Below are 26401 nucleotides of genomic sequence, written 5' to 3' on the forward strand. Positions count from 1 at the left end.
TTGTTAGTTCCCTCTCCTCCGTTGTTATCGACTCAATGTTCGTGTCCTCCTAAAATCCATGACCCCCAGTGTGATGACATTAGGAGGTGGGGCCCTTGAGAGGTGATTAGGTCCTGAGGGTGGAACCCTCAGGAATGGGATTAGTGACCTTAGAAAAGAGACCTCAGAGAGCTTCCTGGCCTTTTCCACCATGTGAGGACACAGCAAAAAGATCACCATCTGTGAACCAGGAAGAGGGATCCTCACCAGACGGGAAATCTGCTGGCACCTTGGCCTTGGGATCTCCGGCCTCGAGAACTGTGAGGGATAAATGTGTGTTGTTTAAGCCACCCAGTGTATGATATTTTTGTTGTCCCAGCATGAATGGACCAAGACGCCCTCTATCTGCTTTGTGGATATCTCAGCAAGGAGGCAGTAGTGTCCAGACTGAGAATTTGATTGTTCAAGCAGCTAAAATTCGACTAATTCATTTCAATGTTATTAGTGCTACTATAGCATCTCATGTTGCTGTGTAATCATATTTTGGATTTCCTTTGACCTCCCTTGACCCTTGAAACAACCTTTAGTGCTTGGTAGCTTTTAACATAACAGACACAACGCAGGCAAAACTCTCAGGCTGCGGGTAGCATGTCCTAACGGCAGAGATGTGTGTAATGGGTGGTTGAAGACTGGATCGGAGGCCCTAGTGAGGTCTCTGCCCTTGATCTGGGACATCATAGTGGTTCCGAGGGCAAAAGGGCATGTTTCCCTGCGGCAAGAGAATTTGACTTCACAGTGGGATCAAGACAAACTAAGTAGGCGGGAATGGACCCTTAGAGTCCTTAAAACACAGTGAACTCGTAGGTTTTCAGTGTTTGTTCCAAAGCATATTGCATGTGGCTTTTGTAGTTCCCATGATCAATTTTTAAACAGTGCCTCCAAGGCCAAATGCCATTCTGTAAATGAAAAAAGAAAGCAGGAGTGCCACTTTGACAAGCCAAAGGATCACCTCCAGGAGGGAGATGCTTTGGGGCTGATGTGCAGAGAAGAGAAGGAAGGAGGAAGTGACTGTGGGATAGGCCTTCAGGAGGGATGCTCCAGAGCCAGAGGGAGCAGCCTCACGCCTCTTGTGTGTTCTCTCTCGTGGAGCAGAGAAAGAAGAGGATGTTACTAAAGCGGATGTTGCAAGTGACCTCAGATGTAACAAAGGGTCTCCGAGGGGCACACCGTTGCTTCAAGGACCTACTTGAGGCACCGTGTAGACACTATTTCTCATATTATAGATGTTGTGCAGCCAGACAGCTAGTTGGCAAGCTCTTGTTTAGAAAGGGCTTATTGAAACAACGCTAGAGTGACAGGAAGGTACCTGATGGCTGAGGCTCTCCCAGCACCTTCATTCCTTCCTTCGTCCATCCATTCATTCAGTGAATGCCTCCCATGTGCCTGCGTATACCTGAATATAGAGCAGTCATCGTTTTTGCCAAAGTAGAGATTAAAATCTAGTGGGTGAGACAACCATTAAACAAGTAATTGATCAAATAATTGTATAAATCCAAAATCTGATGAGTACTGTGAAGGAAATAACCAAAGCATGGTGATAAAGTGAGGTGGGGAGGATATTTAGGCATAGAATTGTCTGGGAAGACCTTTCTGCTTGACAGCTTTCAAGATCTAGACTTGAAGAATGAGAGGAACTCAGTGAAGCAAAGAGTGGAGCTATAAGCCTTCCAGGCAGAGGGACTGCACTTGCAAAGGCCCTGAGGCATATTCCATAAGTGAAGGGGCCAGTGTGGCTGGAGTAGAGCAGAATTAAAGGGAGAGTGGCCAGAGATGAGGTCCTAGAGATAGGTAGAGGTCAAGCCGTGTAGATCCTTATAGACAGGGCAGAGTTTGGGGTTCATTTTAAGAGCTGAGGAGAAACAGTGAATAATTTCAAGTGTGGTCTGAGTTATGAGGCTCCTGCAGTGGGCACAAACAGGAGATGATGGTGGCTTGGCTTCATAGTGTGGCAGTAACACTGGAGAGGAGTGGATGGATTGTTGGAGAGAATACGTGATTTAGAGGTAAAGATGGCGGGATATGTGTGCATCCACATGGATTTGACAAGATGAGGGGGTGAGTGAGGAATTGAGAATGGCTCTCAGGTGTCTACTTTGAGCAATGGAGTAGATGACGTTGCCCTTTGTGGAGGTGAGAAAGATCTAGAGAAGAGCAGGTTTGGAAGGGAGATTCAGGAGTTGAGCGCGGAGGCGCATGTGGTAGAGGAAGACTGTTGTTTATGTGAATCTGGAGGTCACAGGAGAGGCCAGAGCTGGAGAGAAACATGGAAGTCCTCAGCCTGGAGACCGTTTTACAATGGGCGATCTCACCTCGGGAGAGAGGGAAAGATGGGTCCCACACTGAATCCTGGAACACTCCTGGAATTTACCATTCAGAGAAGAGGAGGTTTGAGGAGAAAAGGAATGTCTGAAATAAGTATCTCAGAGGATAGGAGAGTGAGTTTGCCAGAATAAGGTAGGAGCATCTCTTAGCAGTTGACTGCCCATTTGAAATCAGAAATGATTAAAGGGAATGAATCTGATGGCGTGATTTCCTGCCCCAACATTTGACTTACCAAGTAAAGCATGGAGAGCGAGTATGGTTGCATTCATCCGAATCATTGGATTTTTCCAGTGGAAAGAAGGAGGTTGGTGGGAGGTGTGCGTGCCTGCAGAGGGAGGTTATAATAATGAACCACGGCATCTAAGCTGAATAAGAGAGACTATAAAGAAAATCTAGAGCTGGATGGATAGTGATAAAGAAGGCCGGTGGATTGGGGTTCATGAAGACAGTGAAGAATTTGTGTAATGGCAGCCTGGGGGGGTGAACAGAAGGGGCTGGGTGGAGGTTGCTGTTGACTTTTGAGATTTTGGAGGTTGTGCTGCTTTTGGTGACATCAATGTCTAGAATGTGAACTTGCTCTGTGTGAGGTGGCAGATATATTGAATTGGCCATTTTCGTCATAGAATTGTGGTGGAGAGATGGCAGAATCTGTGGTGGGAACTAAAGTCTTCAAAGAATGAGAGGAGTGACCAGGAGTTGCCGAATAACGGCGACAAGGACGGAGAGAACGATGGTGAGTCACTAAGGAACAGGGTCTTCATAAGAGGGGAGAGGCATTAAGATTCTGTAGCGATGACTGGGAGAGCCACTTCCTAGCCCGTAGGTTGCCTTGAGAAAGTAGGGGGAGGCTTTTCCTTTGGGGAAAACAGTGGCCCAGGGGACAGCTGTCCTTTCACACAAGAGCAAGAGGTAGAATGAAGCAAGAGGGAGTTGAGGATCAAGAGGAATTTGCTAATTACATAGTGAAAGTTCCACAGGGTTCCATAGTTGAGTGGGCTGGAGCTTGTGTGACAGGAGTAGTTGGTCTGATAATGAATAACCAGGGAGGCTGCTGGCTATGACTGAGATAGTCAGTCATTGATCCATTCGGTATTTATTGATCGCCTCCTCTCCGCCAGATACTGTGCTCGCAATAAACGAAGTGGAGAAGGTACCTGCCCTTGAGGGAGTTGAGCTCTGACTTGGGAGAAACAGAGTGGTCATCACTTGCATGTCCTGTAGCAAAGAACTGATTTTTTGTTTTTACAGGAAACACTAGAATTTGAGTCCCAGAGTTTCCAACAGTGAAGTCAGTGTCCTTAGCCTCTCTTAGTCTCAGTTTTCCTTTTGTAAGATTGGTTTAATGGTGCCTCCATGGGTGGTGTTGGTGCTGTTCAATCATTATTCAAACGTGGGAGAAGTGTTTTTGTTGGGATGTCGGGATGGGTCATCAGAGGCACCTCTAGTCCATAGATGCTTTTAATTAGAAAAAGGCACTTTTCCTTCTAGGAACTCTACTTGTGATAAACACGTCATCGAGGAAGTCTGGGATGTGATTGGTTCTCCCTGGCGCACTGGCCCTTCCCTGCAGGGGTAAGGTGGAGGCGGGCAGGTGGAAGTGGTGGGAGGCCAGCCTGGTTTATTAACCAGTTACTTACCGAGTGCGTTCGTGCAGGCTTCTCAAACAGTAATGTGCACTGGAGGCACCTAGGATCTTGTTACAATGCAGATTCTGCTTCACTGGAGCTGAGTGGGGCCTGAGATTCTGCGTTTCTGCTGACATCTCAGCTGCTGCTGCTGCTGCTGCTGCTGCTGCTTCCGAGACCACACTTTGGATCAAGATGGCTAGGTGTAAACCTTTGTCTGAGATGCTGGTCTCAGGCAGAGGCTTAAAACAAACAGTAGAAGACCTGGATCCGTTGCCCTTAAGGAGTTTTAGTCTAATGAAGAGAGATTAATGCACCTGAAGTGATTAGAAGACAACTGAGTGGTCTGGAATGTGTTCCTGACTCCTGTTGGAGTTTAGAAGGGAAGGGAAGGGAAGGGGAGGTTCCAGGTCTGGACTTGCCGGAGGTCCCACAGAAGCAATGAGGACTTGAAACTCCTCCTGAGCTCCAGCAAAGGAGGAAAGGCATGGCAGGATGTTCGGGGTGTGTGTGAGGATGGCCTGGGTAAAGGCAAGAGGCGGGTATGATACTAGCACTAATGTAAATAGTGATGATAACAAAGCTACCGTCTGTTGAGGTCTGTCTGCTCTAGGACCTGTGTGGTAAGCTGAGTGAGGGCCAGCTCTTTGCCCTCCTAGATACTGGGACAGCACCTTGCAAGAAAGATTCCCTCGAGACTGGGGCGACAGTGTGTGACTGACAGGATTCAGCCACTCTTCTGGTTAGAATTGGTGGCCCAAATCTGTTATATGCCCGTAGGATCAGTTTGGGATCTTAAGTGATTCTGAAGGGTTTTGGCCGTTGGGTTCCTTGGACTTTTTCTTTTTCTTTGTTTTGTAGGTTACTTAAATTTTTATTCCATTTTCATGTGCAATGTTTCTAGACAACCCACACATCCTGAACACCCGTGAAAAATTGTTTCTAACATCCGTGACGCTAATTAAAAGACAGCCTCTGGTGTTGATCAGAGATGGCTGGAGCTCGGCGTTTGGAATTGGGCTTCTGACTAGAGTCTTTCAGATGGTAACCAGCCACCCCAGAGGGTGTATTCCCAATTAGGATCCTACAGATGTTAACTCATTGCATCTAGCAAGACAAGTAGAACTGACACACATACACTACACTGTCTGCACCGAGGCCTTTTGAACTGCAAGCATTATAACAAGAAGACACAGTAATTCAAGCTTTTAAATATTTCTTAATTATAAAAGCAATACGTGCTCCTTCCTTGCATAAAATTTATGAAAATATATACTGAAATTACCCATATCCTATACCCAGAGATAACTTTCAACATTTAAGCCTTTTTTCATAGCTATAGGTATGTGGGTATTTATAGACGTATATACAGTTTATTACATTGGACTGAAGGATATTTGCAATCACATTTTATGCTCAGCTTTGAATCGTGCTTTTGTGGCTTAACAGATCATGATAATTTTTCTAGCTCATACAATGTTCTTTTTTTTTTTTTTTTTCTGCTTTATCTCCCCAAACCCCCCCTGTACACAGTTGTATATCTTAGTTGCAGGTCCTTCTAGTTGTGGGATGTGGGATGCCGCCTCAACGTGGCCTGACGAGCGGTGCCGTGTCCACGCCCAGAAACCAAACCCTGGGCCGCCGCAGTGGAGCGCGTGAACTTAACCACTCGGCCATGGAGCCGGCCCCAAGAGTGTTCTTTATAAATGTGAATTTCATTGGTTAAGACAGATGGGACAAGACTGTTGGAGTAGACGTTCAGGCGGAGAAATTGACCAGCGCGGCCAAGGAATTGGCTGCTGGATTTGAGGAAGGGGCGTTCAGAGATGACTCTTAGATGCCTGGGTTAACAGGTGGGGCAATCTCCCCTTCACCAGGCAAGAGCTGATTAGAGACTGATTTTCTAGTTAATGCATCAACATTTGCACATGTTTGGGATGTAATTTCCAGCCCACCTCCTGTTTCTTCCTTCATTTTGCTTCTTGTGTTGATTCCTATATTGACTTCCTGGAGTAACTTCTGATATAAATTGAGATTTTTCTTTAAAATGTGTTTTTAGTGCGCAGAGGTGTCATTTAAAAGTCAGATCCATGAAGGAGTATTTTTTACCTGCTGGGTTTAATTTCAGATGCCAGCGTTATCATAAAATGCAAACCACCCTAGACTCTGTTTTAAAACTTTGTACAAATTGTGCTGGTTGAAATTGACTTCTGCAGATGGAGAGAGGGAAGGAGGAAAATAAGTGTTTTCAAGAGTTTTTTTTAAATGTTATTTAAATACTAATGCCACTCGAGTTCAGCTCCATATATAGTCCTACTTTCCCCTAAAGTCTAAATTCGTCTATAGCTTTCCACTTATATTTCTGTCTATTGTACTTGTGTTTTTTTTTGGAATGAGAGCAAACAGTGGTGGTATATTTGACCCTGGGAAAGAAAATAATCATAAGATTCAATATGAGGGATTTGGGTTATATCAAAAGCAAAATGCCCCCTGGCAAAGGTGGTTAGGATCAGTTACTGAGGGAGAACAGAGCCTGCAGTGTCTCTGCCATGGGTGTGTGTAACCTTTGGCCATTTAATCCTTCTAGGCCTTAATTTTCTCATCCATAGAATGGGAATGCAAAATAGCACCTACCTCATAGGTTATTCTGAGAATTAAATAAGTAACAAACATAGAAAAGTGCTGGACACATAATAAGTGCTACTTACTGCTTGTTGCCTTTACTGTTATTGTAATTATAAGTGAACTGTAAAACAAACCAACAAAAACAGCGATTTTAACGTGGTACCTCCTGAAGGAGAATTGGTTAGATGAGTCCTTCAGGTTTAGGTCACCCACCTGCCAGGCCACTTAGTACCTTTGTGTTGGGATCTGTTTCCTACCAAACCCTATGGGAGAGAGTGGGGAGGGGAGTGATAGGAACATGAGTAAGGCTGCCCCCTGGCTCTCAGGAAGAGGGGGAAAACCCCTGCCCTGTGCTTGATCAGTCCTGGCTGGTCGGTGATTCCAGGGCTCTCTGCTTTCTGCCTCATCACAGCCCTTCCGTGAACGAAGTGCTCCTTTGTTGTCTAGATGAGCAAGATGAAGTGTACCCAGAGACAGGGGACTTGCCATGGTCACAGCTAGTGGAGTGTGGCACCTGGATTTGAACCCAGATCTGTCTCACTGCACAGCCTTCTTCCCCCTTACACTCCTTCCTGAGAGATCCCCAGCATCTCCACGATTCGCATTCTTAGTGACCAGCAGAGTTTGTGTCCCTTGCTTCAGAATGAAAAACTTCCCTAGCGGGGAGCTTTCCTCAAGTCAACATTCGTTGTTTAAAGGGGTTTTGCTTTTTTGGTTTTACTTTCTGGTTCACACCCTCCAGCCCTGTGGTCTTTCATCTGTTTCAAAAGAGGGCCATTTAGAAAAGCGTGTCGGAGTGGTTGCAGAAGAGAGCCTGGCGTTGACAGTTGAGATCGGCTCCATTAGGTGTTTATTGCCAGCGACTTGCTGAACACCGTCTCCTGAAGCTTGAGAGGGTCGCCTTGGGTTAGAATCTGATTCCATTCATTCTTTCAACAGATAGTGAACTGGCATCTGCAGGTGGCAGGCAGTATGTGTCTAAGGGGATGCAGGTAAACTGGACAGGGCAGCTGTCTTCTGGAAATGCCAAGGCTGGTGGGGAAGGGAGACGGTTCAACCACACCATCGTCCTGTGGGTTTTAAGGGTGACGGCAGAGGACACAGTGTTGGAATATCCAAGGGGATACCCAAACCAACTGCTTCGTGGACATCCATTCTTTGGGAATCCGCAGTGGTAGGTTCTGCTCTGTTAGGGAGGCTCCATGTGGACTTCTCTCTCCACCTACAGCCAGTGTGACGTCTCTGCTAGGAGATGGGTGGAGATGAGATGGCATGGTCTGTTGGTTTTTTTAATAAGTCACATGAATTCCTGGTCAGGACTCAGGTGAAAAGTCATGGGCCCTCTACTCCAGCTGGATTGGCCTCCACCCTCTTCTTTTAATGTGCCTCAGCCAGTCTTCATAGTCTAAGGATGGTCCCTCTGCAGGCTGATTATATGCTATCTGCATGCTCCTCTCCATGTTGTAGTTATTTCTGTGCTTTTCCGGACCTCTTCTTCCATATTGAAGAGGAAGCTATTCAGACAGTCCCTGTCGAGTGTTTTTGGGTTTTCAATTATAGTTGAGTTGTGGTCTCCTGCAGATGATGTGGTGGCCCATCCAGTCTCTTTCCTTTGAGTGTGTTGTCAGTCGGCCCCAAATACCTTCCGCAATTCTCTCTGCCTGGAACACAGGGACCGTTCTGCCATCTTGACCGTACACGGATCAGTAAGCAACTTCACTTGTCCTTCCGTAGAGATCAGTGCAAATCTCAGTCATCACATTCTTGGAATTCCTGTGGATGTTTTATGATGGGCTGTCTTGTTAGGTTGTGCTCTTTGAAGCCAACTCTTGTCCTAGGCGTTTTTGAAAATACAGCATGTGGTTATGTACAAGGTGCTAACTAAATGTTCCTTTAATAAGTATGTTAGTTCAGGGCCGGCCCGGTGGTGCAGCGGTTAAGTTCGCACGTTCTGCTTCGGTGGCCCAGGGTTCACTGGTTTGGATCCCAGGTGTGGACATGGCACTGCTTGGCACGTCATGCTGTGGCAGGCGTCCCACATATAAAGTAGAAGAAGATGGGCACGGATGTTAGCTCAGGGCCAGTCTTCCTCAGCAAAAAGAGGAGGATTGGCAGCAGATGTCAGCTTAGGGCTAATTTTCCTCAAAAAATAAAAAGTATGTTAGTTCAGGCTTCAGAACTAACCTATACTATAAAATACACACACACGTGTGTGTGTGTGCGTGCGTGAACACATTACAGAGAGAAAGCTGGATCCCTTATAGTTTCTATCATCCTTTGTTTATTTTTTAAAGAACCATCTCACTTGTGACAGACTGCGAGACTACAGCATCATCTCTTGGGATCAAAGGTTAGCAGGAAATCGTAGACGATGTGAGCTGCTTTCGGGATCTACAGGATATTTCTCTTCTGCGATTTGCATCCATTTATAGTGCTAAGAACTCAGCCCTTCTTCTTTGCTCTTCCTTTCAGAAACTATTATGAGGGAGGCCGAGGACTCCATGCTCCGGACAGAGAAACGGCGCTGGCATTAGGGATTGCCACTTCTGAGAGGATGCTGGGAATCTGCAGAGGGAGACGGAAATTCCTGGCTGCCTCGTTGACTCTTCTCTGCATCCCAGCCATCACCTGGCTTTACCTGTTTGCCGGGAGCTTTGAAGGTAAGAAGAAAGTTTTCCCAAAGTGAGAGGGCAGGAGGGAAGAAAGAGAACACTGGCTGTCCCAGGGTCCTCGGAAGAAGCTCCAAGTCATCTCATCCCAACTTGTCATTTTGTAGAGCAATGGAATATGGGTGCCCAGACACAGGAAAAGCCTTTCCCAGGTTTACACAGGTAGTTGGAAGGAGTCAGCAATGTGAGGAAAAAAGATAAAATAAAAGCTAAATAAGGTGCACCTGGATGCAGTGACGTGGCGGAAGTTACACAAATGTCAAATACCCAGCTTTGCAAGTCCATCTCTGCGTCGATAATGGGGAAAGGTTGGGCCCTGGAGGGATTACTTAGCTGTTCAGGGTGCTAGATGTTTCATACATTCTTCATCTATTCGTTCACTGATTCACACATCCAACATTTTATTATTATTGTTGTTGTTCAACATCTGTGCTAACCCAGCTGCTGGGAGTACCAGGATAACGGATCTGGACCTTCCCAGGGCAGTGGAGGGGACAGGTTAACACATGATTGCTGCGCATCGTGATGCCCGTGATGACCAGGCGGGCCCAGGGTGCCGTGGGAGAGGCTGTGGGAGCCGGCAGGCTTGGCTGGGTGTGGAAGATGATCAGTCGTACTGACGGCTGCGTGCAGGAAGGCAACAGAGGCATTACCCTCCCCAAACAAAGAAAAACAAACGCTCGTGCCTGCCATTTTCCAGAAATCAGTGGAAAAGACAAGACTCGCCATTCTTCCAGCCAGCCATTTCCAATGCAGTGCGATGTTTTTGTCTCAAAGATGGTTTTCTAAGCTTCGGGGAGGGAAGGAACAGCAGTGTTGAAGAGTACACTTTTGTTTTAGTTTATCCCCACACTTGAGTTAAAAAAAAGAAATGATCTCCAAGGAAAATCTGTCTCAAGGAAGTCAGCACTGTGTTTTTAAACGTCTCCTTTATGCATAATTTTATTGACAGCTCAAGGCTACCTTTTAATTAGGAGTTCCACTTTGCTTTCTGAGGTTTGCCCTGAGTTAGCTAGACTGAATATAAACGACGTGGAACTATGTGCCTGCATAGCAGGAAGGGCCCAGTGCCACACCCTTGTCCCTTTCCTGCCCAAGCCATCCCTGGAGCCGTGGAGCTTCTTCTGAGCTAGATAGAGTAAATTATGCCATGGCAGGGGATGGTTACTTTTTGGCAAAGGGATCGGAGCAAGGAGGGTGAGTTGGTGTTGATTCCATCATCCTTCTAGAGATGATGGAAGAGCCCTTAGGAAAGAAGGCGGAGGGCACATGGTGCCAGTACAGGGTTAATACATTGTAACATTGACTTTGACAGTATAACGAGACTGGTAGTACTACTGATAATAGTATAACAATAATGATGATGATGACGACAATAGAAACTACTAGCATTTTGTGCATTTCTACATGCCAGGCGTTGTTGTAAGGATTTTACACGTGGTAACTCTTTCTCCACAATAATCCTGTGTAGCAGGTCCAGATGAAGAGGGACAGACAGAGAAGCTTCAGTGATCTGTCCAAGGCCCCAAAGTCTGTCAAGATGGGGCCTGGGTTATGGGACTCAAGAGTTGGAGTTTTTACTACAATACCATGTTGTAGTGGGGCTTCAGTGAGGTGTGGAGTTTGGCAAGGAGTTTGATAAGGTGTCACCTGACCTTTCTGGGTGGATGTGAGGAAATTTTGATAAGTGTTCATTGATAGAAACCCAACGCCAAGTGATTTTGGCAAAAAGGGAATTTGGGGACTAACCAAACTAGTAAGCTTCAGGCAGGGTTGGATCCAGAGGCTCAAATGATATTTCTATAGCTCAATCTCTTCATTGCTTTGCTCTATTTTTCTCAGCCGTTGTTTCTTTCGGGGTAGCTTTTCCTATACAGAGGAAGCTTTAGCTTACAACGTATGTTCTCCAGTACCTGTAGAAAGAAGAGTTCTTCTTCCCCCTAATTCTCCAGTATTCCCGCTGATTGGACTGCTTCCAGTCACTCGTGGTCCAGAATAAATCACTGTGGTTGGGGGAGGCTGGTGAGGGCAGCCCTAAGCCCTGTGCCTACTTCTGATCAGAGAGTAGAGAGAAGTTCCCTGAAACATATGGAGCGAGACTGGGGGAGCGGTGACCCCCAAAGGTACATAGTGAAGGTTCCCAAAAAAGAGAGACTAGAAGTTGATCTGGGCTATGGAGAATTCATAACTGGCTGTGCTTAGCGATGACTTTCAACTTCAAGGTTGCTGTCCAGCATCATGCTACCTGGCCCAGCCCTGGTCAGTGGAGTGACTATGATCCTTGACTTTGAACGATTTTATTAGACTGGCAGATAGATTACGGGAAATTGGGAGGATCGAGAAAACGCTCAGAAGCAACATACCCAGACTGGGTGTAGGTGCTGTTTCTGTCAACGTGATGCTTAAAAATAAATCCTACCTGTGGAACAGAATCACAAACGGCATTAATTAGGGGCTGGGTGATGTGGGTACATTAGCAGAAGTATTTTCACTAGAATGATAGAGGTGACATTTCTCTTGCTGAGTATCAGTTAGTTGGCAGCTAGGCCACTGCATTTGTTTTGGACACTACACTTTAAGAATGATCTAGACAAGTCAGCACACTTAAGAGAATCTAGGTGAATGACAGCGCCAATTCTAAACCTCGTTACATAAGAAATAGTGGAAAGAACTGGGGCTGTTTACCTTAGAGAAGCTGAGACGCCAGGTGGACATGATCAGCTTCAGCAAACAGTCAAAGGCTGTCACCTGGAAGGGAGGCTAGGATTACTCTGATGGCCCCTGAATCTTTGGAGGGATGTGACAGGGAGCCGGATGTCAAGCTCATCGTAATGAGGATCGTTCTGCCCAGTGCTGGAACACGCTGCCCTGAGGGTTATGAAATACTCGTCGTAAGAACTGTGCAAACACAAGTGCAGTCTGTGGGCACCAGGGGCCATTGAGCAGGAGGACCTGCCTGCCGTCCTGACCCAGAGATCCTGACTCTAGAAAAGCTGGGTATTTACCCACCAGGAGACACAGGCTGCCTCGGTGGAGCGCCTGCCTATTGCCGCAGACAGCGGTGCACTTCTGACGGGGCCTGTGGAGACGTTCTTCTCTCTGTAGTTAAACATAACAACTTTGCAGTCCATTTATTGACACCCTTGAGTTTTCTGTTGCAAGGCGGGTGGAGCCATAAATAAGGGACAGAGTTGCTGTCTGCGTTCACGGAAATGCTGTTCACACTTTATGTGGGTGTGTTTATATTTCAACCCTGTTTGTTTTGGTGCATCTCCTGCGAGCAGAGCCCAGACCTCTCCCTGAGATGCAGATGCCCTGAGCGTTTTGGAGTTGGGTTATGCTGTGCAGCGCGGTCTGTTGAGAGAGCCCTGGGCAGGTCAGGGGTTTCAGGCTCTAAAACCATCTTAGGCAGAGTAGTTGGGTGATTTGGGGCACAGTTGCTCGTTGTGAAATGATGCAAAAGTGAAGCCCGCTTACTGGCACTTATGTTCCACAAGTTTGTGTAATTCTAAGCATCTGATCTACATGAGCTGGAAATGACCAGAATCCTCTCCAATGATGGGGAAATAAGACAAGAAGAGGGAGTAGGCTCATTGTGATGTGCTCCTGTGTATGGATCGATGCATAAAAGTTATGGAGAAGCTGGGGTCACTCCTATGGCCTAGTGGTTAAGTCTGGTGCACTCTGCTTCAGAGGCCTGGGTTCGTGGGTTCGGATCCCCACTGCAGACCTACCCTACACCCCTCATCAGCCATGCTGTGGCAGTGATCCACATATAAAGTGGAGGAAGATTGGCACAGTTGTTAGCTCAGGGCTAATCTTCCTCTGCAGGAAAAAAAAAAAGTTACTGGGAAGCAGGCATTTTCTCTGTGTTAAGAAAGAATGCCTGTTCTAACAAGTTGATTTGCCAGGGGTTGGAGTCCACCATCTGGGAAAGTGATGCGATCCCCATTCCCAGAGCTGTTTTTCAGAGGCCAAGCAACTATTGGTTCAGGATGCTAATCAGTGGATGTTTTTGCTGGTGCTTTAACCCCTAAGTTCCTAAACCCTACTTCCTACATTTCTTCCCTAGTCCACCTCTCTGGCTCTGCCATCTCGTTAACCTCCCCAGCTGCCTGTGCTTCAAGCTCCAAGCTTTGGACGCTCCTTCACTTCCTGCTTCATTCCCTCCCTCGCTTGGTCGCCACATCCTGTGGAATCTGGTCTGGGCCTCTCGCAGATGCGTCTTTTGTTTGCTGCCTTGCACCGCTGCTGTTGGCCTGGCTCAGCTGTTCATCTTCATCTTCTGTGATCAGGACCGATGCAGCAGCTTGCTCCTTCACCCTCCAGACAGCAACCAGAGCTGTGCTCAGCCCCAGCGCCGCTCCGCTCCCTGTGGGCCCCTCCGGCTCCATCTCCTCACGTCCCCCTTCCATTCTCTGTTTGGCTGTGCTGACTTGCACATCCCAGTCGGCACCACCCTCTATGGCCTCTGGTCTTCTCATGTGCTGTTTCTTCTCCTGGGAACACTCGTGCCCTTTCGTCCTTCCCCTCCCTCTTTCACCTGGCCGACTTGGATCCTCCCGTCTCAGCTCTGCTACACGCCTCCCGACTCCTGGACTCTCCCCTTCTTCGTAGTCACGACACTTTGTCTTTCTGGTTTATGTAATCGCCTGTCTTTGCAACTGCTTACAAGCATCAGGAGGAAAGGGAGTGGTTCTCTTGTGTTCATCTTTCCACCTCTAGCACCTTCTACAGTGTAGGAGAACTGTTTGTTGAATGAATGAATGAGCGAGCAAAGAAATGTGCCCTCATCTGGCTTTGAAGAGCTGACAGCTCTCACCGTTGCCTCCTGGATTAACTCCAGCCTCCCTGTCATGGCTCTGGCATCTTGAACAGGCTCTCTCCTTTAGCTTATAGTTTCTGTCTTTACTCTTGGGAGTGTCTCATTGAACGTCCTGAGAAAAGTTCGATTTTCCTGCTTAATTTTTGTACTTTGTTCCTTTGGCCCAATATACAGTTCTTTCCGCATGAGCGAACATTTTCAATGTCCATATTCAGTGTCGTTTTCTAAACTCCCATGTGGAAACTCCTGTGACAACACTCACGAAAGGATATTTTGTTTGGTGTCTTTCTAGCCCTTTACCTGTGAGTTTCTTAAGACGAGCGACTGTCTTCTTCGTCTTTACATTCCTAGAGCCTGAGCATCACTCTTAATGGGTCCTTAATAAATGTTGACCGGAAAGGATTCTGGGTAACGAGGGAAGCAGGAGCCGCTGGAAAGCAAGGGCTCTCCTGGTGCTCTGAGCGTCTGTGATTTTGAGACCTCAGGATGTGGCTCCGGGAGCCTTACCTTCCTTCTGGTTGTGGTGTTAATTCTGGGACTTGAGTAATTCTGCTTAAACACAGCTCCATTTGAATTTCCATCACCCCTATCATTTTGTACCAGAATCACTTTTTCTCCTGGACACGGGAGTTTTATTTGCAGGGTGTGGCTCTTTCTATTCTGCCCATCACGGAGATGGTGTTCAGCTGGTGTGACTCATCAGCACATGGAGAAAGGGTGCTTTGTGGCCATTCAGAAAATTGTTCACACATGCTGTCCTTCCGTAATTTATAGCCACCTCCGTGCAGAAGCTTCCCGTTGTCAGGAGGCAGGCCAGTGAGGGGGCGGGTATTATTTAAAAGCAAGTGTCTTCAGAGGATGCAAAGGCCTGAACATTTAAAACCAGTGTCGTGAACAGGCACGGGATATTAATTTCTGAGCTGACTTCAGCCTGCACCCACGTCTTGTCACTCCTGGAGCCTCAGTTCACTGTTCATGCTGTTCTTATCAACACGGTTGCCTCCTGACATGGTTTGAGAGTCGTCACGATAAATTTCAACGGGAAGAAATGGAGTCCTGACATTTGACCCTTTTGAAGAGTTGCAGCGAGGACCCAGGAGTTGTAAGTTAAAGCGTTTTCTTTGCTTTATCATGATGGGGGATTATGGGGCACATGACCCGTGGAATAGGGGAGATGGGGGGTCTTTTATCCAAGTGGAGCTTGTCCAAACATGACTGATTCCCAAGCCTCGCATCCACTCCCCCCATCATTTTGCCCAGAGACTGTGTGCCGGGCGGTTTGTGAATTCAGACTGTGCAAGGTGCTAGTGAATAATTTGCTAAAGGTTTCAGTATCCCCCAAGGCAAGGCTGTGTAGCAGCTTTGATGGCAGCCAAGCCATTTTGCCTTCCTGCCAATGGCCCAAATGTATCACTTAATAAGGATATTATGGGGTATAAGAACACAGGATGCTGAATGCACAATGAAATGGAAAGCATAATATAAAGGTTTTATTGATTTTTATTTTTAATAGATCCAAAACGAAGGACTTTCTTTGCCAATGCTTAATGGCTGTTGCTGCCAAGCTTAAGAAAAAGCTGCAAAGGGTGAGAATGTGACAGTGAGCTGCCGTGAGTGGTGCCTGAGCCACAGGGCACAGTGGGGCTGCATGTGTCTGTGGTTCTTACCTTGAGCCAAAAAGCGTCTCTTGAAGGTCTTGGAATCTGAGAGGGCAGTTGAAGTCCATCACAATTGTATTTGGTTGTGAGATGGTTGCCAAGGTGATCTCTACTTGTATCCAACTTTTGACCTTACAATAATATCAGTGGTCCTGCTGGGATGGGGAAAATGACCCTGATGTATCGGTTGGCTGCGTCTCCTAGAAGAGCTCATGGCAAGAGCCTGGGCCCAGGCGTCAGGAAACCTGGTTTCTATTAACCCCCAGCAGCCACCCTGTATGAGTTTCCTGCTGTAACAAAGTACCACAAACTTAGTGGCTTAAAAAAACCAACAAATTTGGGCCTGGCCCCGTGGCCGAGTGGTTAATTTTGCACGGTCCGCTTTGGCGGCCCAGGGTTTTGCCAGTTTGAATCCTGGGCGCAGACATGGCACTGCTCATCAAGCCATGCTGAGGCGGCATCCCACATGCCACAACTAGAAGGACCCACAATTAAAAATACACAACTACGTACTGGAGGGCTTTGGGGAAAAAAAAAAACCCCACAAATTTATTATCTTACAGTTTTAGAGGTCAGAAATCTAAAGTCAGTCTCGTGCTAAAGCCAAGATGTTCGCAGGGCTGGTTCCTTCTGGAGGCCCCAGGGGAGAATCCATCTCCTGGCCTTTTTCAGCTTCTAGGGGCTGCCTGCTTTCCTTGGCTCGTGGCCCCTTCCTCTAGCCCCAAGCCTGGAAGGGTGGCATCTTCAGCTCACTCTCTCTGACTCTGACCTCTGTTTCTATTGCCACGTGTCTTCTGACTGTGACCCTCCTGCCTCCCTCTTATAAGGACCCTTGTGATTACATTGGTCCCCTTGGATAATCCAGGGTAATCTCCACATCTCAGAACCCTTAATTTAATCACATCTGTAAAGCCCCTTTTGCCATGGAAGGTAACATACTCACAGGCTGTGGGCATTAGGATGTGGACATCTTTGGGAGGGAGGGGCCATTATTTGGTCCTCTACACCCCTCCCCTATCTTGTTATTGTTTCGACACAAAGCAAGGGGGCGTTGTGCCATCTGCTTTCCCATATGGATGGCTTATCCTGCTGTAGGAGTTTTGGGTTCTCTAATTTTAATTTGCTATATAAATATCCAGCAGGCCTTAACACTCTTGAAAAAGGCATTGTATTCAGATGTGTTGACCACAATGCTTTGTCTATAATGGTGTTTAATTCGTAACCAATGATAGGTTAAGGTTTTCTGAAGAGAAAGGCTTGTAACTTCTGCCCTTTGGGTGTCCTGGTCTTAAAGCGATTTCATTTATTTTTTATTTCAGATACCAATTTAACAAAAGGAGGGCGATTTCGTTTGCCCTGTTGTTGGTTGAGTAGGCTATTAATTTTAAGTAAAAGAGAGCGATTTGTATAACTACTTGGGCATACTCTTTGGTGTTATCACCTAACTTCAGCAGGCCCCATGACCCATTAGTTCTAGCCCATACCCTACCCATATACCAAAGAGAAGTGTGCGTACATTTGCCCAAAAGACACTTACAAGAATGTTCCCGTCAGCATTATTTGCAATAGTGCCAAATAGGAAGCTCCTGAAATGTCCACCCACAGTAAAATAAATACATAAATGGTGGCATGTGTATACAGTGGAGTACTACAGAGGAATGAAAATGAATATACTCATAGTGTTGAACAAAAGAAGATAGACACACAAGAATATGTACCATATGAGTCCGATTATATAAAGTTCAAAAACAGGCAGAAATTCATCTGGGGGTAGAGCCTGGGCAAGGCCAAAGGAAGACTTTGGAGGGCTGGTAATTATTTAATTTACTTCTTAATCTGTGATGATTATACAGGTGTGTTCACTTTGTGACAGTTCATCAAATTTGTCATTTATGCTTTGGTCACTTTTCTGTTATTTTTAAAAAAAAATCTTTGCAAATCTTGATAGTTAAATAAGTACCTGCGTTTGAAAGAGATTTTGTGGGTTTTGCATTCTTTTCCAATAAGAGGAATTTTGTTAACCTTTGGGATTTATGTATCTGTGTCACTGTTTAACTTTGAAATTGAAATGCTTTTAAAGCATGAAACTTTTCTTCTGGGATAGATGTTGAACATTTTGACTTAGCCACATTTCCTTTTTTCTTTCCTGACACACCTCACCATTTGAACACACATTCCCCTGCAAGGGTCTGATCACAGTGCTGACTTCAAGATCTGAGATTTGCTCATAAAACCCAATTCTGAAAGAGTGTTTTCATCACTTTGAAACAAGACCAGTATTCCTACCAGAACTCTGGCAATGACATAGCTCTGTTTAATATTAAAGTGGTCTGATTGATATGGACACCAAGCCACATTGAATAAGTCTTCCCATCTGCTTTTACTCAACAGACGTGCGTCTTCATAAAACCCTTGTGCCTGGCAAAGAAAGAACTATTATTATTGTATCATCAGAGATATGGAAACACAAGAAGGATATATTGTATTTAAACGATAACTGTAATGGAAGCGATAGCTGTAGCTTCCATCCGTGGCTTGTTAAACAGAAATTGGCTGCGTCTGGCCTGTAGTTGTGTTGGGTTTGGCCAACCCACTGCTTTTTACCATTTTGAATTCATTATTAACAGTTAAAGATTGGGAGATTGCACATAAAAATCCTGATTTCTGGCTTTCCTTAAAACGGAAAGATCTAGCAAACTTGACCCTCCTTTCATCATAGCGGCCATTGGCTGGAACTGACAAGGAGCTGTCCTTTTGCACAGTGCATGACCGCTCCAGTTTGTCCCATCCCCGTCCTTCCTGGTCGATCCCTGTGTCATCCCGTGCACCGTTGTTTGCCCTGTTCATAGAGCAGAATTGCGAAGAAAGAGCTTCTGCTATTTGCTTTTGTCTCTTGTTGACCCCGTCTGGCTCCGACTTTGAGTTTGGGCTTTTTGGCTTGTTCTCTCCCATGGGCTGGGCTAGGGGTTTTACATACATTGTCTCATTTATTCCTCCAAACAACTTCACAATTGTCCCATTTTGTAGACGAGGAAACTGGGGCTCAAAGATGTTGAGCTCCTTGGCGAAGGTCATCCAGCCGGTAAGGGAGCCGGCGTTCAAACCCTGGCCTTGCTTGAAAGGACCCTGCTGTATCCGCACAACTTGCAGATACAGAAACAACTGGTAGATGACGATTCAAAGTCAGTATGCTCACATTTCAGATTAAGGACAAGACAAACTCTGGGACAAGGGCGAAGCGGCCATCTTGGATGAGAAGGCAAACCATGTTCTGTGGCTAGCAGGATTATTATAAGCCAATGTGAACAGAAAATTCGATTAGTCCTGTAATGCAGTTTGCATTTTGTTTCTGCCGTAGACTCATACAATGAAGAGGAGGAATGGACGTGAGGAGTGGTCTCGGCAGGCTTACAGCCTAGGCAGATAAAACCTTTGAAAACGACACACAGACTTTATCTAGGGCAGGGGCCGATGGTGGGGTGAACATGTCCCAAAATGACGGGCGGCACTGTTTACATCACAGAGTGACAACAGACAAGTTAACGTCTCTGCAGGTCAGTTTTTTCTCCAAGCAAAGGGGAACATAATATGTAGCTCGTAGACTTCTTAGGAAGGCCGAATAAAGTACCTGTTAGAGAGTGGCAGTCGTTCAGTAAATGTCAGTTTTCTTCCCTGCTCGTATTCCTAGAATATTGGAAGGTCATCCTGGGAGGGATGCAAAAAATCATCCATGTGGTCTGAATGAGGCCCACTGGGGAAACTGAGGCCTGGAGACTTGTGGCTGAACCAAGCTCGCAGCCTCAGCCAGTGGTGTCATGAAACCAGCACCCAGATAGTCTGTGTTACCACTGATTCCCTTCAACTTCATTATCATTTTTAGTAAAGATAAAACGAGGGAGACTGTCGCATCAGTTCATTTCTATCCAGCTATGTTTCCAGACATTTGCAGCACCCCATTTAGATATTGCAAAGTGGAGGAGGAGGGAAAGGGCAGGGGGGGACTTGGAGATACACCGTAGCTACGGCCATAAATGCACCTGCAGCTGACTGTGGACTCAGTGGCCGTGTTTGGAGACAATGAAATTATTTCATGTAGATGACCTGTTGTGAGAACTTTAAAGGGTAACGAAGAGGAAATGGCCATCCTCTGATGCAAAATTGAATCACTTATGTAACAGAAGATTTGTCTCATGGGGCCATGGCTGAGTCAGCATGCCTGGTTCTAATTCCCAAACTTTCCCTTAAATGCTGTGTCTCCTCAGCTGAGTAACTTAAGCTCTCTGAGCCCAAAATGCCTCCCCCAGTATTGAACAGGGTTTTTGTGCAGATGAAAACGAGTCCACTGTGCCTAACATAGAGGACCTTTACAGAGTCATTTTGTGTTCGGCTGTGTTTTCCATGCTGCCTGTGCTCTCTGAAGCAGAAAAGTCTCTTAAGGAGCCAACTGAGTCGAATGTTTAAGATTGCACCTGACCATGCAAGATTCCTTCCCTTTCTAGGGTGGGACTTTAGATAATGGCTCTTTGTCATTTTTGCTCCAGCAGAGGGCACTCCATGCCCCATCTCCTACCAATGCCTGAATTCGCTGGATGGAGCACAGCTGGGCCTGGGTGTGGAAGCTTGCAGTGACATCCAGGCAGGAAGCCTCTCTGTTGCCCCCATAGGTAGGGATGACAGTTAGGCAGCTGTAGAGCCTGAGCTGTCTTATTTACATTGAAATAACCTCCCACCACCCCCTGAGGGAGGGTATCCTATTTCAGAGATGAGGTAACTGAGCTGCAGAGCCATTAGGAGGATCATCCAAGGTCATTCATTCATTCAGCAAACACAGGCACCATTCTAGGACACTGGGGATAGAGCTTGGAATCACATGAGCCTGTCTCCTCTTCTCGTGGAGCTCACTTTCTGGTGCAGGGAGAGGTGATTAGCAGACAGATGCGTGCAGTGCTGAGTGGTGGTCAATGCTCCAAAGGAAAGTAAAGCCTTAGTGAGATGGTGGTGAAGCAGCATGGGGAGAGGCTCGGGGAGCACCGTGCAGGGGGAAGTGCTCTTTGAATAGGGTGGTCTGACAGGCCTCTCTGGTTGGTGACATTTCAGCAGAGCCAGGGAGGAAAAGCATTTCAGGCAGAGGGATGAGCAGCAAGTGCAGAGCTCTTAGTGCCTTTGCAGAACAGCGAGGAGAATCAGGGCGGCTGGCGAGAGCAGGAGAGGGAACGTGGAGGAGTCAGGGAAGTGGGCAGGGGCCCCCCACAGGACCTGGGACTGGGCCTCAGAACCCCTGCTCTGACTCCTTGTCTGCCTCGCTTCTTGGGGGAGCTCATTCCTTGCAATCTGGACTTGCCTTTAGCTGCTAACCTCAGGGGAACCCGAGAGAGTCGTTCCTCCTCCTGCCTCTAAGGTGGTACCCAGCTCCCTGGTTCCAGAGCTGCCCGATGATAAGAATCACCTGGGGCAGTTGTTGACTATAGAGACCCCTCCCACCCAGCCCACCCTGGGGCACCTGGGAAAGAGACAGTCCCGGGCCCTGGACCAGATCTGCTAAGTGGGATGCTGCAGGGGAGGCGCCCAGGTGTCTGCATTTTAACAGGTGCCCCAGGTAATCCTCATCTTCAGGCGAATTTGGGAAGTCTGACCTGGATAAAGTGGAGCCTTTGAGTGGCTGATCTCAGGTCCCCTCGTCTGCTCCAGGGCCCCAGGACTCGGGTTTAATGATGATGGGGGGGGGGGGTGATGACAGCACTGAGTGAGCGCCTGCTGTTTGTCTCCCCTAGCAGCCTGCTCTCTGCCTTATCTCTTATTCGCAGCCAATATGTTGTTTGTCCTTCTGTTAATCATTTCCATGTTGAATTGCATCTCACATAACTTGCCTCCTTTTCAGAGTTGTTGCGTAGACTGAAATGATGGTGTGCGTTGCTTCAAAAGTCCTTGGCACATGAGTGCTGGATAAATGGTGGTTATTATGTTTAGTATTTACTCTGATTTCTAAACCTTTCAGATGGTGAGGCCCCGCCTTTCTGTAGTCATCCCTGAATCCTTATGAAGTCTTTGACATGATATCAGGAATAGAGTTGATGCTCAGTAAGTGCTGAAGTGCCAGAAATAAAAATATTAGCTACTACTTATGGAACATTAGATCATTGACTTAACTCATTTGTTCCGCAGAACAGCCCTATAAGGTAGGTACTGATAGTCCCATTTTACACATGAGGAAACTGAGGCAAGGAAGGTTTGACGATTTGCTCAGGGTTCCAGAGCCAGTGAGTGGTAGAGCTAAGATTTAACCCAGGCAGTCACGTTTGCCAAGATCTCTCCAAGGTTCCACTCGTTTTTTATAGCGACATGATTCTAGATCTTTTTTCTATGTGAAGTCCCTTCCTCCTGCTTCATTCTGCATGGAGATTGGGAAGAGCTGGTCATTTTCAGTGTGTGAATACCCCTTCACATACCCTTGGAAAATGTTCTCTTTCAAAACTCCTCCTCCAGGCCAAGTGGGCTCCGTGGTGTTAAGCTTTCTTACTTTTCAGACAATGGGTTTTCTTTGCTGGCCTCCTGGGCTTATCCGCCAGTTGCCTGTTCTGAGCAGGAGAGAGAACTGGGCCTTCCCTTCCCAGAAGTCATACCTGTGCCTTACGCTTCCCAGAATGCTGTGTCTGGCTCCCTCCAGACAGCTTTGGGGCAGTTTGGTTTCCAGAACTTCTCAAGTCAGCGGTCTGGGAATGAACGCAGGGGCTCTCCCGTGCCCAGAGAGGTGGGCGCACAATCGAGCCCGTTCGGAGGTGGCAGTGAGGCAGACAGGTCTGGAGAGGGAAGAGCTGAATTTCACGTCTTGGATAAACACTCTGAGGTGAGTGGCGTGAAGGGGCGGATGAGTGAGGATCTCTGAGAGCGAGCATTTATAAAATGTTTGTATTTTCCTCTCCCTGGTCTCCATGAATAGAGAGTCCTCTCTCTGTGATGACTCTGTGATGAACAGAGAGGAGTCTGCTTTTCCCTTTGGTCCACCCCTCTGCCCCAGACAATCTCTGTATTCCTTTGCAGATGCTTCCATGACAGGGAGTAATCAGAAAGAAACCCTTGAATTGCATATTTTCTCTGCTTCTTCACTTGCTCAGTTCCCAGGTGAAATTGCTGGGCTCCTTCAGGCTTTAAGGCAATTCCTTCCATCCTTCCTTACGGGGGGGATAATGCAAGTTAACACTGGCAACCATTTGCTCTGTGTACAGTAGCTCCCTCTTATTTGCTTGGGTATGTCCCAAGACCCCCCTGGATGCCTGAAACTGGGGATAGTATCAAACCCTATATATATATATATATGTGTATATATATATATATATATATTATGTTTTTTCCTATACATAGATACCTAGGATAGAGTTTAATTTATAAATCAGGCTCGATAAGAGGTTAAGAACAATAATAATAAAAGAACAATTATAACAATGTTCATTGAGATACAATGCCTACGGTGATGAGGCGAAGTGAGGTGAATGACATAGGCGTTGTGAGGTAGTGTTATTTTTGGACCACAGGTAACTGAAAGTGCGGATGCGGGAGGCTGCTTTACTGTTATAATTACTTGCATTTTCTTTTCGTAGCACCTCTCAGGTGGGTCCTATCATCATCCCCCTTTTATAGATCTAGCACAGGATGTTAAGAAACCTGCCCTTGGTCACCGAGCCAGTGAGTGTGACACGGAACCTGAAGTGTGTTCACACCCCTGTTGTGCAGCAAGCCAATCTCTGACGCCTGGTGCAGTGGAAGAAAGTAGGAATTTTATTGCAAAGTGCTGAGCAAGGAGAACGGGCAGCTAATGCTGTAATCCCAAACTCCCCTGAAAGCTACAAGCGGGGGTCTTTATTTGGGGTTTAGGTAAGGGAGGGGGGCTAGAGCCTTGCTGGCCAGCATTTTCCCACCAGCCTGAGTTTGGCCTTGAGAGGCTGCTTGCAGGAAGGAGGAGATATGGGAATCTGCAGGTGGCTGTCCTTGGTGCCAATTTGTGACTTCTGTTTGGTTGTAAAACTCAGGGAATCAGAGGTTAAAGAAACATATTTATATATGAGTGCTTTTGGTTTTAACCTCATATATGCTGGGTTTAATGTAGGGGAACTGATATCGGGGCCAGTATCAAGTGCAGACCCAGTTCAGAGCGCCTGGTCTTAACTGTCATATACACATCCTCTTGCTTCCCTGACTGCCTCCTTTTCCTCCCTCCCTTCTGTTATAATCAATAGTATGTATGTCGTTCTTCCTCTGTACTGAGCACTGTTGTGGTCATTAGAGAACAGAAATGAATACAGTATATTCCTGGGGATGGAGATGGCAGAAGTACTGAAGTCACAGTGTACTGTTGGTACTATGAGGCCACAGTGGGCCCTACATGGGCCAGAGCTCGCAAAGGGCTTCATGGAGAAAGATGACCCTGGAGCTAAATCTTGGAAAGGCAGTAAGAGTGTTCAGGGGCTCCAGGAGAGAGCATTTTGTCATTTGGGAAACACAGCTTGGCAGCAGAGGCACTGGGAGGCACCCCATGCATGCTAAGTGATGCTGCTGCCTTTCTCAGAGGACCGTCCACCTGCTGAGAGCGAGGATAGCAAGTCCGAGTGGAAGGGACACCAGCTTTGTGCTTGAAAACTCTAGGTTTGAAACCTGCCTGTGCCACATGGCAGCTGGGTGACCCTGGGCACATCTCTTACCTTTTCTAAGCCTCAGTCTTCCCATGTATGAGTGGGAACAACAATACCTTCCATTTAGATTTATTCAGGGGTCTAAGTGTGATGATTTATGTAGGCAGCTGACACGTGTCAGGCTCTCAGTAAATCACAGCTACTTGTTTTATTACTTATATTTTTGATGAGGTCATTTATTGATAAACTTCAGATCTGTAATTGCAAATAAAATATAAAAAAAATCTGGGCACATCATTGTTGCCCAATAAATATAAAGTGAATGCTTAATTTGCATGCAGTTGGACTGGACTCGTTGCCAGCATAATGGAAAAAGCACGAAATGAGAACAGAGAGTGGTTAAGTGGATTTGCTCAGGGTCACTTGGCTAGTAAGTGGTGGAGCTCACTGTCTCATCGGATCTCTGCAACAGCTCTGTGAGTCAAGCTGGGCCAGCATTATCTTCCTCTCAAAGAGAGAAAATTAAGACCCAGGGAAGCTGAATTTCTTGTCCAAGTCAATTACATCGTTGATGTCTGGAATGGACTTCATTGCCAAACAGTCACGTGGCACGTCAAGGACTCTTGTCTCCTAATCCGTAGAATGGGAGTGATAATATCTGCCCTGATTACCTCAAAGAGTTGTTATGGAGATCAGATGATATGCTCCATGAAGAAGAAAACTATGGAGTGTATAAAGGTTAGCTGTCTTGACAAAGGACAGGTAGAATTTCATTGCCAGCTCCTAAGTTTCCAGGGTTCCCCTATTGAGTGCACTCCCATTTTCTAGAAATATGGAAAATGTTTGGAAATGAACGATTTTTGGTCCACACAAAGATCTAGGCTAGAAGTTGGCAACACGAAATGCCTCCTCCCTCTGACTACAGCTGAGGTCTGCAGGGTAGAAGGTGGAGGTACTCAGCGCCGCAGGAGAACTTCTGGGTTTATTGCTTGCTTCACTGAGTAATTCAGCTTGAGCTCACACCTTCACTGTCCCAGCTCCTCCCCACCCTTTAAGGCCCAGCTGAAAGCCACACCACCCTCCTTGTACCCTTCCCAGCCCTCGATGCTCACTCCTTCCTGTGTGATCCATCTGCTGTGGCCAGGCATTCAGAACCAGGTCTGCAGTCTTTTGCTTTCATACTGCCTCATCCACTTACTCATTCACTCAGGGAAGAGTCATTGAGGACCCTTATTATGTCCCAGGCATACTTTTGGGTACTCTGGAAACACTTGGTCCTCATGGATCTTACAGTCTATCGCGGTAATAGATACTAGGCAAGTTTGCAAATAAGTAAGGTGATGGCACTGTGCCAGAGCAACCAGGTGCGCCATTTTGGATAGGGTGGTCAGGGGAGGACTGGGATGGAGTGGCGTTTGAGCTGAGACCTGAAGCCTAGTTATGAGCCCGCTGTGTGGGGAGAACAGAGAGAACAAATGTAACAGCTCCGAGTCTGGGGAGGGCTTGGTGTGTTTGGGAAAAGCTAGTGGAGGCCATTGAGTCAGGGGTGGAATGAGCCAGAGGCTACATGGTCTGAAATGAGGTGGGGGACAGGTGGATACCCCATGGGCAGGCCACTGAAAGGAGTTTGGATGCTTTTAAAGAGCAGTGAGAAGGCACCGGAAGCTTGGGGCCAGGCTCCCAGCATGGCTGAGTGTATTAGCTTCCTATTGCTGCTGTGACAAATGACCACAACCACAGTGTCTTTAAACAGCACTGATTTATTCTTACGGTTTTGGAGGTCGGAAGTCCAAAATCGGTCTCCTTGGGCTAAAGTCAAGATGTCGGCAAGGCTGGTTCCTTCTGGAGGCTCTGGGGCAGAATCTATTTCCTTTCCTTTTCCAGGTTCTGGAGGCTGCCTGCCTGCCTTGGCTCTTGGCCCCTTCCTTCATCTTCAGAGCCAGTGATCACACTATTCCAACCTCTGCTTCCATCATTACAGCTTCTGACTCCGACCTGCTGCCTCCCTTTATAA

General features: G+C 46.8%; 1 protein-coding gene across 11 annotated transcripts in view; it reads left to right on the forward strand.

The window, feature by feature from the left end:
• Positions 1–26401, forward strand: part of LARGE1 (LARGE xylosyl- and glucuronyltransferase 1) — a 539997-nt gene that overhangs the window by 127431 nt on the left and 386165 nt on the right. For 8 of the 11 annotated variants that reach the window (XM_070506993.1, XM_070506995.1, XM_044780870.2 and 5 more), the window contains one exon: positions 9084–9271. In XM_070506993.1, the coding sequence (XP_070363094.1) occupies positions 9084–9271 (188 nt within the window). Of the gene's footprint in view, positions 1–2984; positions 3095–3849; positions 3934–9083; positions 9272–26401 lie in introns of all 11 variants that reach the window. The other 3 variants (XM_044780875.2, XM_044780880.2, XM_070506994.1) reach the window with 2 other exon arrangements.

Source organism: Equus asinus, chromosome 4 (genome assembly GCF_041296235.1).
Source record: "Equus asinus isolate D_3611 breed Donkey chromosome 4, EquAss-T2T_v2, whole genome shotgun sequence".
Classification (NCBI taxonomy): Eukaryota; Metazoa; Chordata; class Mammalia; order Perissodactyla; family Equidae; genus Equus; species Equus asinus.